Source organism: Pituophis catenifer, unplaced genomic scaffold (assembly GCF_029215685.1).
Source record: "Pituophis catenifer annectens isolate HBS135680 unplaced genomic scaffold, rPitCat1.0.hap2 SCAF_6, whole genome shotgun sequence".
Lineage (NCBI taxonomy): Eukaryota > Metazoa > Chordata > Lepidosauria > Squamata > Colubridae > Pituophis > Pituophis catenifer.
This window is the reverse complement of record NW_027256886.1, coordinates 45,606,348-45,622,207: the sequence shown is the minus strand read 5'-3', so window position 1 is coordinate 45,622,207 and position 15,860 is coordinate 45,606,348. Positions and strand designations below refer to the sequence as shown.

Sequence of the window (15,860 nt, the reverse complement as noted above, 5' to 3'; positions counted from 1 at the left end):
AAGAGAACAGAAAGTTCCAAGGGAACAGCTTGAAGAGCTGTCAATCATCGTTGCCCCAATACGTCCCTCCTTTTAATGGTATCCAGGAATCATGTCATAAAAAGTAAAATTTGCAATTGAAGGACACATGCTTTTTAAATAAAATAGCTTGAATTATTAATTGGGTTGGTCGAAGAATTCACAAAATCACTCAACATTGTCATTTTGACAACTGTGTTTCCCAATTCTTTTAAATGTCTCTTTTTTTTCTTCTGAGTGGTTTGGCACAAATTTCAAAAATTTAACAACTAGAAAGCCTAGGCAGGGTATTTTGAAGAAACTGCTACTGAGCAATACTTGACTGGATGAGATGGACTATAATCTGACTAATGATAAGGCTGCTTCATATAATTTCTACCTTACTTTCCTTCAGGCTTGAAGATATTATCTCTTTGATATCAGCTTCGGTTTCCCAGTGTTTGAAGCAAGGGAACTTTCCCATAACTTGCTATCTCAGAATCTTTTATCCAGGGATAACAGAGATTGAACCTGGCACTCTCTGCCAGTAAAATGGGTATCCTGCCACAAAAATATGATTCAAAGTATTTAATTCCAAAATTTTTATATAATGTAAGCTTTTATTTTAAGCTATTCGTCCAAAGTAAAGATACAGAAATAGTTCGTACTATTTATATCTACAAAACTGAACTTATGAAATCACAGTACTCTTACTCTTTTAATGATGGGAATTTCTAATAGGGCTGGTATGTTACCAAGATCTAAAAATGGATGAAGCCTAACAAATTGAAGCAAAACATGAAGCAAAACAAGTATGAAGCAAAGCATACTAGTGTTATAGGTAAGATAGTCTGGCTATTCTAAATGGGACCATATTTTTTTGAAGGAAGCAAATGCAAAGACTTGTTCAACCACTGTTTCTCTGTTGAAGTAATGGTGTTGCTAATGATGTTATATCAGATTCCATTGATATGTGAACTACAATCTTATCTTCAGACTTGATTTCAGTTATCAATGTTGAAATTATTTCTAACCTTGAATGTAGCAATTCATTATAGATGAGGCTTTAATTGGTTTAAAATATAGAGGCCAAACATTTTCAAGTTGGTAATGTGTGATACTAGTTCAATTATGTCTCCACTGCCTTCTTATTTTCTGATTCAAAGTGCTGGTTGTTGTATGTATGTGCCACAATAGCTTGAAACTTGGAAGGCTGCTTATTCAACACTGGTCTTGAGATTAAATATCTGTATTGGAGAATTTCTCTTAATTCATTGCAAGCCTTTTTGTAATTCTGGACACCCTCCTAAATAAAACCCATTAGAATAATACTCATGTGACATTGTTCAGAAAAAGCTACTTTGCTACCTTATACAGTATGTATCTAGACTAGGGCTGTAAAATTTGTGGGCCGCAGACCAGATGCACCACACGTTGGCCACGCCCATGCCCAGTTTAGCGAAGAGGGAAAAAGTCGTGATACTGTATGTCACATGACGATACTATGATGATGTGAGTTTGACACCCCTGATCTAGATTTCGGTTTATATTCTGTTATTCTGCCACATATTTTATTATTGTTTAGTTTGCCAGTGTTTTGATTGCCAGTGTTCCTTTCCTATATTTTATTCCATTTAGAAGTAATGTTAGGTCCTTTTTCAGTAATTACATTTTATATTATGTTACCTATTTTTTTCAATATTGTTAATAGAACAGTGAGATATTATGGTACAGGGATTAAGATGTTGGAAAAAGACTGGGAAGAGCCAGTCTCTAGAGGGTCTAGATCTGTCTCTTAGCCATGGAAGAGTGTATTTTCTTAGCTGATGGTGTCCAATATTGTTTTGGAAAGAAATAGTAAGATGTAAGATGTACACAGCCTTCCTTCACTTTTAGAAAAAAGGTGGGATTTAATAGTTACAATAACAGTAACAACTGGTCCTTTTTTCTCTCTAAGCTATATGTACAGTATATAGTTTTGCTGTCTTAAGTGTGTTGATTTGGTAGCTACAGAGAATTAAACTTTGTTCAAAAAAAGAAAGCAGCAATTTGATACACTTTGCAGCTGTTCTGATCATTTGCCAAAATTACTTAGCTGATATGTAGAAATAAATGATTGAGTATCTTGCATTAATAATCTTGCTTTCATCGTATGCATGTTTTCCTCATGCAAGAGAGCTAACAGCTGAAAAAGGGTTAATTCTGATGTGAACTTAACATTGAGGTGCAGTGTAATGTTATTCTTTCAAAGGTGCAGTTTTTGAATCATCCACCATGCTGTGTTATAATAAAACGTGATTAGATTTAAGTACTTTGAAAAAAGTTCAGATATCTAAACACTATTTGTGCAGTGTTGTTTTGAAACACAAAAATTAAAAGCAGATCAGGGCCAATATGCGAATAAACACATATACGATACATCTAGTAATATTTAGAAATAATACTATATACCAATTTATCAAAACATTGTTCTGTTTTATTGCTCTTATTCTCTTTCTAAACTACAAGGAAGTAATAATGAATAGAGCAATTACTATTAATAGTAAGTTTTAGCAATTGCTGATAGAAGTATGGAAACGTTTGGAATAGCTGTTTGGCCTAAAGCACACATAACAGAATGGTTGGCATAAATCCCCAAAGAGACAAATTGTTAGACATGCTAGATATAATTATTGACCTATTGCCCCAAATGCAAGGAACAGTTTAAATCTTCAAAAGATAACATGTTCTCTAGTCATCCTTAAATTTTGGACAAGTACTAAACGTTCTTTGAATGACAGACAAAAAGGATTATTCTGAAATGTAAACAGATCCATTATGTGAAATTACTGTGTTTTCAAATTTTGTATACTTCTTGAATGCATCTAAAATGAAAAAATGTGTCCCTTGCATCAGTAAGGAAAAGAGAATATCAGAAAAGCCAGCTATTTAAGAAGGGTGAACTTGGAGTGGAAGGACTTTCTCTTGGACAAGGCTCAGCAGATGGACTTTATTTTTCCATTGTTAAGAACTGATTGTCTATCACTGTGGTTTAAGAGGCAATGGTTTCCCCCACCAAACTTGTATAATCTAGTGACAATCTGGCTGAATAGCTGTAGAAGGCTACTAGACTAGCTAAGCAATTTGTGAAACCAAGAATGATTTTACCATTTGACTTTGAATGTGTGTGGATTTGAAATGCAGACCTGCATTATAATTTTAAATTGTATAATTCTGTAATTAAAAAAAGAAAATAGATCTGATGGCAGAGATATGTACTTAATCTAATTTTGGAGAATTGATGACATATATCTTCAGTAGTTGTCAGCAGCAGAAAAGCAGGAATGAGTTCCATAATTAATTGACATATGCAGGAAAAAATTTTATATAATCCCCTGCAGCTGTTTGTTTTGTTTTGTTTTGTTTTGTTTTGTTTTGTTTTGTTTTGTTTTGTTTTGTTTTGTTTTGCTTTGCTCAGGTCCTGCATGGAGATGTAAAGGGTGGAGAAAGAATGAGAGAAAAAGAACAAATAAAAAAATATATTGGTTTCTGAAAAATTAGATCCTTGCTAGACAATTTTGCTTAAATAGCTACACAATTTGGGAAAGATGAAGGACCAAGCAGTTGACCTGATGTTTATTTATGAGAAATTTTTTGCTGAGGAGATGAAATGTTGTATGCAAGCAGAATGGTCCAAGCATAACTACTGTGTGGTATGTAGCTAATTGTGGTGTATGGTTTCAATCAGGGCATAGGTAGTAAGAATTTGTGGTATATAAGAACATGCTGTAATTTAAACAACACTTCCTTTTATGTATGCCCCTAATTGTTCTTCAGTAGTTCGGGGTTAGGAAAAATAAAAGTATCAAAGTCTTGTGGAACTACAATCCATAGCAGCCTTAGCCAGCATGCCATTGGTGAGAACAACTATGGCTTTTAGTAAGGGCTGCAAGGCCACAGATCTCACATCACTATGAAAGAGGAAAAAACTTCAGGACAGAGATGCATGTATAACTTGTAGAAAGTTTTGAGGTGGTATATACATTAGTACTGCTGTAGTTAGACTTCAGCATTATCAAGAAAACTAACTCTGGTCTTAAAAGTTTTCAGTTGCAAGCAGTTCATTTCAAAGTGTTAAAAATGATGAATAGCATTTCAGAGCTTCATTAACAGTGCCTTTTGTTTAACCTGAACAAAGCAAATGTGATGCCTACTTACGTATTTATTGGGGCAGTTGGAAGTCAACCTGCAAGGCAGATGTTTGCAGTATGTATCCATTTAGGCTGGATTTTTGTGTTCTGTTGAATGCATAAGATTAATTTGATTCCCATGAGTTTACTTATGTTGAATGGTTTATAAAATTATTGCCATAAATTTAAGATTATTTGTCCCTCTGTTCAGCATTTGGTTTTGAGTTTAGCTTCAATTGATTTTGTCTTTAATCGGTTGCACGCACACAAGTGCTTCCCAACATATCCCAGACATTAGTTCTGCACTTTTAAAAAAGGCTTCTTGCATTTTGCAGTATGTGAATATTTAATTGACTATTTATAAAAGTAATTCTTTTGAGTTTATTCAATAAGAAATCTAACTTCAATATACTTCCTGAAGTTGTAAACACTAATAATACTCTGTTTGGAAAAATAGACCCATCAGGTTCCCCACTTTAGCATTAATACTTTTAATTATGTGCTGCTTTTAAAAAGTGTGTCTAGATGTTCTCATTGTACTAATGTAAATTAGATCGTTCTGCATTGATTTATATGGGCCAACTACTTGATGAAATTCTAAGATAATTGATCCTAACCCTTATTTCAAATCCCAATTATGCTTTCTGTTAATCCACTTCTTATTATTATTTCTTGACATCATTTTAATTTGGATGAGGAAAAATTTAGTAATACTGACATTTTGTTAGCAAGTTTGGATCTGCAGTTGTGTGGCTGAATGAGTCCAAGACCTACAGTCCAATTGTCATGTCAAGAAGCAGAAATTCAAAGAGTATCATTACAACAGAAAAAGCTGTTGGAGCAAAGCAAGATTGCATAGAGCTTTCTGCTTTATATGAAAGTAATCCCAGTGTAATTGCATATCTTTAGAGACTGATTTTGTTATGGAGTTCTAAATCATGAAGATTACTGATTCTTTCCCTCTCCTTTCCTCTGGACCTCCAAAGTAGTCTTACAATAGAGTGGAAAGGATTTTTCCTATAGGTCAGAAATATTTTGTCTCCCAAGAGTGCTCTGCCTTCCTGAAAATTAGTATGGAATGGAAAAACATGTCTATTTAAGAGATATAAATTGGTTTTGATCTGAGTTGAAAATGGCTGTTAGCTATTTTCTAACTTGGTGCATTTGAGAACTATATAAAAACCAAAATGTGGAATAAAATAAAAGACTTAAAGTTTATGGGTTTTCAGTGCTAACTATAGTACAGACCTTCTCACTCATCCAACATTTCCTTATGAAGAACAATTCATAGGACCATTTCCATCTAATTAGGATCAGATGTACATCAGCTTCTGGTCTATTTACTTCTCTGCTATAATTACAAATGTATGTTCAACTCACTGTGCCTCTTTTTCCTTGCTATTGCTAAAAAAAATCCTCATTTTGAGCAGCAAACTATGTGAAATTGTTTTGAAATGAAGTGGCTGTGTCAATTATCTTCTTAGTATTATTTTGTATAGACAGCTGCCATGGGTGAATATCATATTGGGAGAATCACTCCCCTACTGTGTAGCAATCTAATTAAATTTAAATTCTCCAACTGAGAAAAACAGATTAAGCTTTGGAAAACTTTGCTTCTTGGGGTTATGGTATAATTTGTACTGTTTATTTTTTATTCTTTTTGAAACAATTGAGAAATGTGAAATTGAATTTAATAATAATGTCATATATTATAGGTGATTTGGAAACCCGTAGGGATGAATATTGAGGCATATACATTCTCACAATTGTAGATTTGAGGACTTAAGAACTTGAAAAATTACCCTGCAGATGATAGGGGTAAATGAAAGGGTAGCCTACAGAATATAATGGTACCAGGATAAAAAGTGATGTACATTTGAATAATACAAACATAAATCAGTAACAATGCTTATGATTTTGTATGGCAACAACAGAAAAACAATGAAGGGGCAGGGAGACACAAAGTCAGATATCTACTTGCATTATTTCAGTGTTTTTATAACAGTTTTATAACAGGGACATTAGAAATAGTTTCGAAAATCGTTCTGACTAAGCTCCAAGATAGACCTTATATATCCAGTTCTTTTCAAAATGGTTGGAGGTAGTCAGTCTCAGAGTGCAAGGCCTCCCTTAGATTTAAGAGACCACGGTCTGTTTTTTATTACTCCTGCGATTTCAACTATGACTTCCCTACCTGCAGTGTCAAGGAGCCTTGGTGTTACTTCGACATTTATTCATGACACCTTATACAAATAGTTCTTTTTGTCTTAACAAAATGTTTATTCTGTTGATCTCTAGGGAGAGGAAATAAATGGAAAGCCTGAGAGATGAAATGGAAAATCATAGGATCTGCGTAACTGGGGGGCGGGGGTGGGAGGAGTGGAGCTCATAAGTGGGAGTGAAGGTAGACTCATTCAAGGTAGCAGTGGGGCATAGAATACAGTGTAGTAGAGCCAAAACGATCCAGACTCAAATGTGCTGCAAGCAGAAAAAGGGTATTAAAAATGCTGATAATCAAATTAATATAAATTTAAAGGCATGGACTCTTATGCTCTGTATTTTATTTATACCAGCTGTAAACTATTCTCTGAATTTCATAGTGAAGGAATGCTAAAGCACAGTAGTGCCAAAAATCAGTCAGGTAGGCGAAATTATTAAGTTTAATAATAGTTTGCTTCTGAGTATATGCAAATGTTTTTGAATAAGTGTTGCTGTTTATCTGCACAACCAACTTTTTCTCCTCACACCATGTATTTATTATAGAGACCACTACATACAATGAAATAAGATACATGAGGTATTCCTCACAATTATCCAGGCCTTGTTTTCCAACTATGTCCCAACTGCTCCTCTTCATTTATGGGCAAATTGTTTCTATCCCTAGACGAAAAGGTGGAAGATAAATCAGATATAAGCAATAATTATTCATATTCATATTCATTTCTATGTCTTAATTTATAATAATAAAGGGCTAGCGTTGGGAAATGTGTTTGTGAAAGGGGGAATTTTAAAAGAGAAGGTCCATATTATTCCTCATCTCTCAATTGAATAACTGTAACAGCAGATATTGTCCAATTCACAAATTACTGATCAGTGTACATATAAAACAGAGTAATCAAATGATATATTTTACTTCTCAATAATAACACTTTTTTTATATATTTAATGGTGAATGAAGCAGAAAGAACCTGCCAAAAGTTAAAGACTGCTTTTAATACTGGAGTGTAAGAAGGATTATAAATTGCATTTGAATAGATTTAGTCAGCTAAAGTGGAAATCCTGGATATTTCCTGGATAAATATTAGTTCATTTTGGAGAATAAGCATCTGTTTTTAGGAATGGAATAATATCTAATTCCATAAAATTTGGTCTCTCTGTGTGTGTGTGCATGTATGCCTTGAATCAGTCTTGACTCTTAGCAACTGACTGGACAAAGTCCCTGCAATTTTCTTTGCAAGATTTTCAGAAGTGCCATTGCCTTTTTCCTAAGGCTGAGAGATTGTGACAAGCCCAAAGTCACCCAGCTGATTTTGTGCCTAAAATGGGACTAGGATTCACAGTCTGGTGGTTTTGAATTCCATGAAATACAGAATATCAAAATAACATTTAGTGAATAGTATAGAGTACCCACATCTCCATTTTATTTATGTACTTGACCCTAAATACTTTTAAGAACTTCAACAGTATTTAAACATTCACAGATACAATTAATTTGGGCTAAACTGATTTCTCAACACTCACATAGCAACTTAATATGGGAAAATTGGATATGGATTCTGCTATATTCATTCTTGGCAACTTATTCACTCCTTTTCAACTGCAGCATGTGAGCTGTAGAAAATATTCAATGATAAATTTGTCACATAAGTAAAGGCAAGCTGTCACTTTCCAGATTCCCTTCTCCTCTTCATATGTCTATTAAATATTTGAATTCCACATTAACAGTTTGTCTCAAACACAAGTTCTTGAACCCTTCATATGCCAGCAAGGAATCTCAGGAAGGCTTCCAGTGATACTTCTGGAGAGGAACAAACAAAACCCACAGGTTATTTTTAAATCTCTTTGTAGAACCTTAAAAGTAAAATACACAAAAATAGTTTCCAGCAGATTCTATAACAGCTTCTGGCTTCTATATTTTCTTCTATTATCAATTTTACCCCATGATGACGGTTCTAAGGACTTGCTTGTCTATAACAACAAATTTGCTGTATACTTACAGGTTGGTGGTTTGTAAGTACTTCAGAAGAGCAAGGCTGGGTCCCTGCAACTTATTTGGAATCCCAAAGTGGAATTAGAGATGATTCTGAAATTAACATGTCCAAAAAAGGAGAAGGTAAGAAAACCTGATGCACTTTCAGGTACTTTTCTGCATTCAAATATAGTGCAGCAAGGAAGTGTAAAAAATTATTACTGAGCTTCTTGATTATAAGAATGGAGTCCATAAGGAATATAAGAAATATTCATTTTTTGAGTTATACAGAAAAATTTAGAAACTGTAATAAAGGTATTCAACATAAATGTTAATTCTGTATGATAATAGCAATGCAAAACTTCTAGCAATAATTATAACAGTGATATATATTAGTAATGTATTCTATTAATTGGCAAGAGATTTAGGATCCAATAACTTCTTACTCTAATTTTCTCTTTAATTTCTTATAGTTGGGAGAGTCTATGTGTAATGTCTATAAAACTCTCAATTTTAAAGTATTTTTAAAATGAAACACATACTTAATCATATGCATTGTAAAGATTATTGTACTTTTGTTCTATTTCATAAGCATTTTTGTCTGATTTTATATGCTATAAAATCTGGCAAATACACCTTTTCCAAAAAGTGCTTTTAGCTAACCTCCTTTGGATGGTGCTAACTGAATCAACCTATTCCCATGTATTTGCTCCATTTTAGCATATATTTTTCTCATTATTACATTCCTATATAAGTTGTTCATCATTTAAAACCTGAGTAACTGTGCACAGAGGACACTTGGCATTAAGTTTTATTGAGGATCCCAGTGCAGTGACAGTCTGATTATATTCCATTGAACTATGCTGAGAGTTTTAAAAAACCAAAATATATTACCATAGCAAAATAATGGAGTACAGGTAGCTGATACTCCATACTCCAATTTCAATCCAGCTATGTTTAAATGGAAGTACAAATGTTGTGGAAAACAGAAAGCAAGTTTTTTTGTAATTTATCAGCATTTTTTTTTTATTTGATTTATATGCCGCCCTTCTCCAGAGACTCAGGGCGGCTTACAATGCATTAAGCAATAGCCTTCATACTTTTGTATATTTATACAAAGTCAGCTTATTGCCCCCACAAACTGGGTCCTCATTTAACCTACCTTAGAAAGGATGGAAGGCTGAGTCAACCTTGAGCCTGGTAAGATTCGAACCTGCAGTAATTGCAGGCAGCTGTGTTAATAACAGGGTGCTTTAAACCACTGTACTACCAAGGCTCTTGGAAAGCAGAGCACAGTGTTCTTTGGCCAGTTAAGGAAAAAATCTATACAAGTAGAAAGATTCAGCTCACATATTAGAGGATGCTGGGTGGTAGACAATGGTATGGCAAAATGATATTGGATTGGTAGACTAGGAATTTCAGGAATCAGTTGTAGATGGGTAATATACAAAGAGTCAGTTTGGTCTGGTGGTTAAGGCACCAGGCTAGAAAGTGGGAGATCACAAGTTCAAGTCCTTCCTACCTTGCCATCTAGATGACTTTGGGCCTATCACTCTCTCTCTCTCAACTTGGCTCAGCTCACAGGACTGCTGATGTATGGAAAATAGGAGGGGGAAGATATGCTGGATATGTTCACTATCTTGAATTATTTCTAAAAATAAAAAGGCAGGATACAAATAAAACATAATATAAAAATAAAATAATAAACATAATCAAATATAACTGGGGCTGTTAATGCAAGCTTAAATATTTTTTCTTCACAGGAATTCTTTATTTTATTTTTTTACTCAAGACTAAAACTGGTAGATTTATTTCTTTCTCTTTGTACATTGAATTTGAGAATATTCAGTAAACATGTTTCTTCCTGGCAAAAAAAGCAACAATGAAATGTCCTCTGTGTTCAGCTATTTTAACAATTAAACTGTCACAAAGAATTCTTTCTTTCTATACACAAGTGAGTCTGCATATTGAACAGATGAGATTGTCATATCTGTCAGCACATATAAATGCCTTGGATCTCTCTAAATGTCATTGTTAAAGAATCAGAAAGTTGGTCTCAAGATAGAAATTGTGTGTGCTAACTCTTACAAGTTTTGACTCAGTTCATGTCTTCCTCAGATTATTTACACTATTCTCTCATAATTACCTAAAATATTTTAATTATCTGTTTTGGGAATAGATCAGGGGTGTTCCTTCCTCACCCTGCTCACACTCCCATGATGTCACCTGTTTCCAGGACCTTACTTCCAATTTACTAGGTTTAAAAAAAAAATCTTCTTCAAAATATCTGAAACCTAAATAAAAAACCGGTTTGGATATTCATTGTTTTAAAGGCTGGTTTTGCTTCCAAGAGACCAAAAAACATGCAGCCTCTTAGGATTACAGAAGGTCCTCATTTAATGACCATTCATTCAGCAATTTTTCAAACTTGTAACATTGCTAATAACAGTGGTAGTTACAACAAGATCTCATACTTACGGTTGTTGCAACATCCAGGGTCACGGGATTGCAGTTTGTGACTTTCTCTGCCGGGCTTCCCGCAAACAAAGTCAATGTGGAAGCCAGCAGAAAGTCAAACACTATGGTCATGTGAGATCCTTGCTTAATGACATGTTGGAAAGTAATCTCATTATATTATTTATCACATCACATTCTTGTTAATGCAAGATGAAGCTATGCAAAGATCATTGTTTTTTGTTCAGTTTGTGTTCTCCATCCATCACATTTTATATTTCTTTCCTTTTTTTATGCTTTCATCCATTTTTCCAAAATAGTTTCTAAGAGACGCAAGGCTCATCTGAGGCGCTTGGACCGGCGATGGACACTGGGAGGGATGGTCAACAGGCAGCAGAGTCGAGGTGAACATTTTTCTGGGATGCGGTCCCTTGAAAGATGCACATGCTGGTTGCTGCTGCTTCTCTTGCTACCTGACGCTGCTAAGAATGGCTGGCAGCTGCATAAGCTTTGATAGGGCCTTGTTTCCCTGCAGCAGAAATAAATCTGTTTGCAGTGACGATAGAGGGTATTATAATGTTATCTGCTGATAACATTTCAAGATAGGAGTCAATTAAAGTCACTAGAGACACTTGTGTTTTTACAAACAATTGTTCTGGTAATCTAATCTGTAATGAAACCTGGGATTGTTGAGAATCTTTTTCTGTATTTATTCAAAGGTATGTTTATTCTAGCGTCATGCAAATAGATATACTTATCTTTTTCTATTTTAAAAAAATTTGGTTAAAAATTTCATTAAGAGTTCTTCTAAATGTACATTTTGGAAAAGTTCTCAAGAGGTATGTGGCAATCTTACAGTTATGAGAGGGGCAAGATGTAGATGTGTTTGAATGGTCAGGCTTTTTATTGACTAATCATCTTTCCTGTGATCTGTAGCCTCCTTGACCTTCCTTGCTTCCCTAGAGAGATTCTAAGAGATCAAGAGTTACTTCCTCCAATTCAGTTTTGTTCACTAGAAGCATTGCTGTTATTCATAAGGGAAAGACCTGCCTTTGAGAAATTACTGAAACAAATTTGATTGGAGAAGTTAGTTTCTCTTCCCCATTTGGCAACTGAAATTTGTACAAATCTAGAATTAATTTTGAAATTGTTTTTAAAAATGAGTTAACTATCACATTTGGCATTTGGATTAAAAAAAAAATGTTTCCAAATCCTCAGTTAATAGTTTATATTAACTTTTTTTAAAAATTAACATTGTAAAGTAATTTAGAAAACTTAGTTTATATATAATCCATAGAATGACTTATTGTAACAGGTGAACTTATTCCAAAATAGAAAAAAATCACAGTATAAGAGCAAATTGTGTGTCACACTGTAGAAACAAAGTATGAGACAATTTAGCATTATATATCAACAGTGCCCTGGGTTCATCAAGAACTTGGTTTCTTTTCTATTAATTCTTCTTTTTCTAGTAGAAAAAAAAGTGATTTTTCTTCTCATGAGTTCCCAAATGTTATTGAATATTTCCACTAATAGTTCCACTGTCAGATATTCATATTGGCTTAATAAATATATAAAATTCATTTAATAAATTAAAAATATCACTGAATGTGAGTTTCTGAAGTGTTGGTATTTAGTTTAAATCATATTTGCATACAAGACAATAGGCAGATTTAAGTGCCTGAGAAAGAGTGAATAAGAGAATGTTGAAAACATTTTTAAAAGATATTTAGATTGTCTCTTAAATAACCTATAGTGTCTGTAACATAAACCTTGGAATCAGCTTTTGCATGCTATGTGATTAAACTCTTTTGCATAAAATAATCTTAGATTCCAGGATATTTCTAAATAACTGAATCAGTGCAAATCAAATCAGGTTTCTATGTTTAGCATTATATATATATTGTATGAAATTTATATTTTTATAATTTATCAGCCATGGTTCGAGCAATACAGTAATAAACGTCTTGCATATAATGCTTTTGCTTTATACTTTTGAGAAAAGAGTATGATTTATTTTTTTAAAAAAACCTAAAGTCTTTTAAAGTTATGAAATTTGTTATTCCTGGTTGTGGCACAATCATTTAAGAAAGAGACACGATAGTTGCTACATTTATTTTAAGCCTGAAGTTATTGACTGAATGACATTTGTATTTGTTAAAAAGACACATCCTCACAAGGATCCCATTAGAGGAATATCTATTATGGCCATAAATGTTCTAAAACATTAGTATTAGGTCATCATTTTAAAAATAATTCTTAGATACAGAAATTTGGCCTAAATGAGCTGATTTAAAGAAAGAAGAATGAGTAGAGTGAAAAGACTGCTGACTGAGAGGAAAGTGTGTTTAAGGAGAATTATTTTGTGGTTTGAAAAACATAGAATTTGAACTATTGCATTTTGTGTAGGAACTTAATTAGATGATCCTCTAAACTGCATGCCTTTTCTTCCACACACTCTCAGATTCTATAGTGATGTTCCATTACTGATACAGCATCACAAATTAAACAAGTGGATACTTGTCCTTGCTTCAGCTCTTCTGTTTACCTAGAAAATAGTTAAGATGGAGTTTGGTAGATAGGCTTTTGTATGGCAGCCACTTGCATTGGTTTGTATATCCCAGCATTTTTTTTTTAACAGAAAGTATTAGTGTAGATGAAATGGCTAGATTTGTAAATTTATAATCTGTAAAGTAGAGTATATTTATTTCTTGGTTAGTTTGTTTGTGGTATATGAAGAAATTTACTTGTGGGCAAATTTGAGGAGAGCATCAGTTTTTCTTAATGAACTGCTGCTTCCACTTCACCACTTTCCCATTCTGAGCCAGTATTTTTCTGATGGGAGACCAAGGCAAGTTAAGAATATAACGTCTTCTTTGAGATGTCATGCTGTTCTCTTTGAGCAATTTTGATATGGTGGCCATTTTGTGGGACACTTGCTATTGTCATACCCCTTCTCCATTTCAAGATTTGTGGATGGGTGAAGCCCCCCAAAGTGTTAGAAATTATTTTCTAACCTTTTCTACACTGATTAGCATCCATGACTAAGTACAGAAGTTTATTTTTAAAAAATATATTTTTATTTGTTTAAAAGTACAAACACGACAAAATGTTTAAAATGTTATTGTGAGCAGGGTATGACAGGCTCGTATAAGAAGCCTGGTAAAAACTTGACTGTGATGAGGGGAGCCAAAGTGAGATTTGTATGGGCAGGAATGACCAAATCAGTCCTGACTGTTTGACTATTTGTATTAGGACACCTATTTATTCTTTGATTGATTTAATTTTAACCAATTAAACTAATGGAGTGTTTTTTGACACATTACATGACATTGTTTATTAAATAAACACCAAATTTTTGTTTTCTCAAGCTCCCTTTATATATCAGAAAGACTCACATGCAACAAATAACATTCAGTGACAAAGATACCGGTATGCAAAAATTTAGAAAATCTAAAAGAGGCTAAATACTGTGTATATATATTTGCTTACCTTAAAAAGTGAGTGAGAAAAGTGAGAAACCTCGTCCAATGTTTGTTTGAAAAAGAAAGTAACATTTCTTAGATTTTCAGCAATTTATGTGGATCTCCATGTTTTTAGCAAATCTTATATTTCAAAGCATCCAGAAGAGTTTGAATTTTCAGAGAAGTAAATGAGATCCTAGCGAGCTCCCTGCTTGTATACAGTTAATGCTGTCTGGAACATTAGTAGGCAAGTTAGAGACAAAAAGGAAGGAGTTATGTCTGAAAATAAGTGAAAGAAGTACTACATGGGAGAAGCTGAAAGCAGCCACTCCTTTAAATATACACTTGTTTTAAAATAAGATATGATTAATTATTCATAAAAGCATTTTACACACACACACCACACACAAAATCTCTCAAAAATAGATCACATATCTAAGAACAATGATTTCATTCTTTTATTGAATAGCCCGAAGGCCTTTTCAAAAAAAAGAAAAAGATAAAACAAACAATTACAGAAATAACAGTCTAAAAATATATGACATATGACATTTAAAATTTAACAATATTGAAGCTCAATAACTAGATTTCCAAAACTAGATATCCCAAATAAGATAGCTCCTCTCTAACTCAGCTCATCTTTCTTACAATCAATGAAATTCTTTTCGATATAACTGGCTCGTATTGCTGTCATCCTTTTAAGATAGCGAGTGATAGCCCGTACCAGGGGAGGAGAGTCTGCCTTCAATAGAAATAATAATTTATGCCTTCCATTCCAGTGGGGAAATTTATTTATAATTGGGAACAGATATTGTTTTCTTACTTCCTCATACAACCTACATTCAAATATTATACGCGCCGATCTTCCACGACATTTGCCCGACATATACATGTTCTTTCGTCATACGGGATTTTCCAGTAACGGCTGAATTTAATGTTGGTATCTAAAAGTTCAAATCTAAACTTGACAAATAGCTCTCTCTCCACTGATGGCATTTCTAGATGAAAATATTTTTCCAGGGTAAAAGTTGTTTTAACTGCTGTCAGAAGCTTAAGGGGGAGTTGCCATGTCCATTTGCCCATGTATATCTTTAATCCGTTGTTTAACTTGCTTCAGTGTGTCACACAATGGGAACCCTATGCCATATCGATTCAATATTCTGACAGCCGAGTTAGCCAGGAATACCTTTGAGGATTTGAAATCTGCTGTAAGAACAATGAAGACCATATTGTTCGCTTTAGTTTTATTTGGGAAAAAAAGTAAATGTACTAAATTAATCATTGTCATATTCAGAATTGCTTAAACTTCTTTGGTCAGTTCAATCATTCTTCTAAATGATAGCAATAGCACTTAGACTTATATACTGCTTCACAGTGCTTTATACAGCCTTCTCTAAGCGGTTTACAGAGTCAGCATATTGCCCCCAACAATCTGGGTCCTCGTTATAATGGTTTTTTTGCTTTTCCCATAAATGCCAACTTGCATAATTTGATTTTAGAATTGTTCATGATTAACCTTGAGACAGGATTATCCCAACTTGCTTTGAGATTTTACAAGGAGACCAATAGTCAAAATTCACTGCCTAA

The 15,860-nt window shown here is 33.7% G+C and overlaps 1 protein-coding gene across 4 annotated transcripts in view; it reads left to right on the top strand.

The window, feature by feature from the left end:
• SH3PXD2A (SH3 and PX domains 2A) overlaps window positions 1-15,860 on the top strand; it is a 251,693-nt gene that overhangs the window by 214,111 nt on the left and 21,722 nt on the right. For all 4 annotated transcript variants that reach the window (XM_070945171.1, XM_070945169.1, XM_070945167.1 and 1 more), the window contains 2 exons: window positions 8,386-8,499; window positions 11,130-11,213. In XM_070945171.1, coding sequence (XP_070801272.1) covers window positions 8,386-8,499; window positions 11,130-11,213 — 198 coding nt within the window. The remainder of the gene's footprint in view (window positions 1-8,385; window positions 8,500-11,129; window positions 11,214-15,860) is intronic.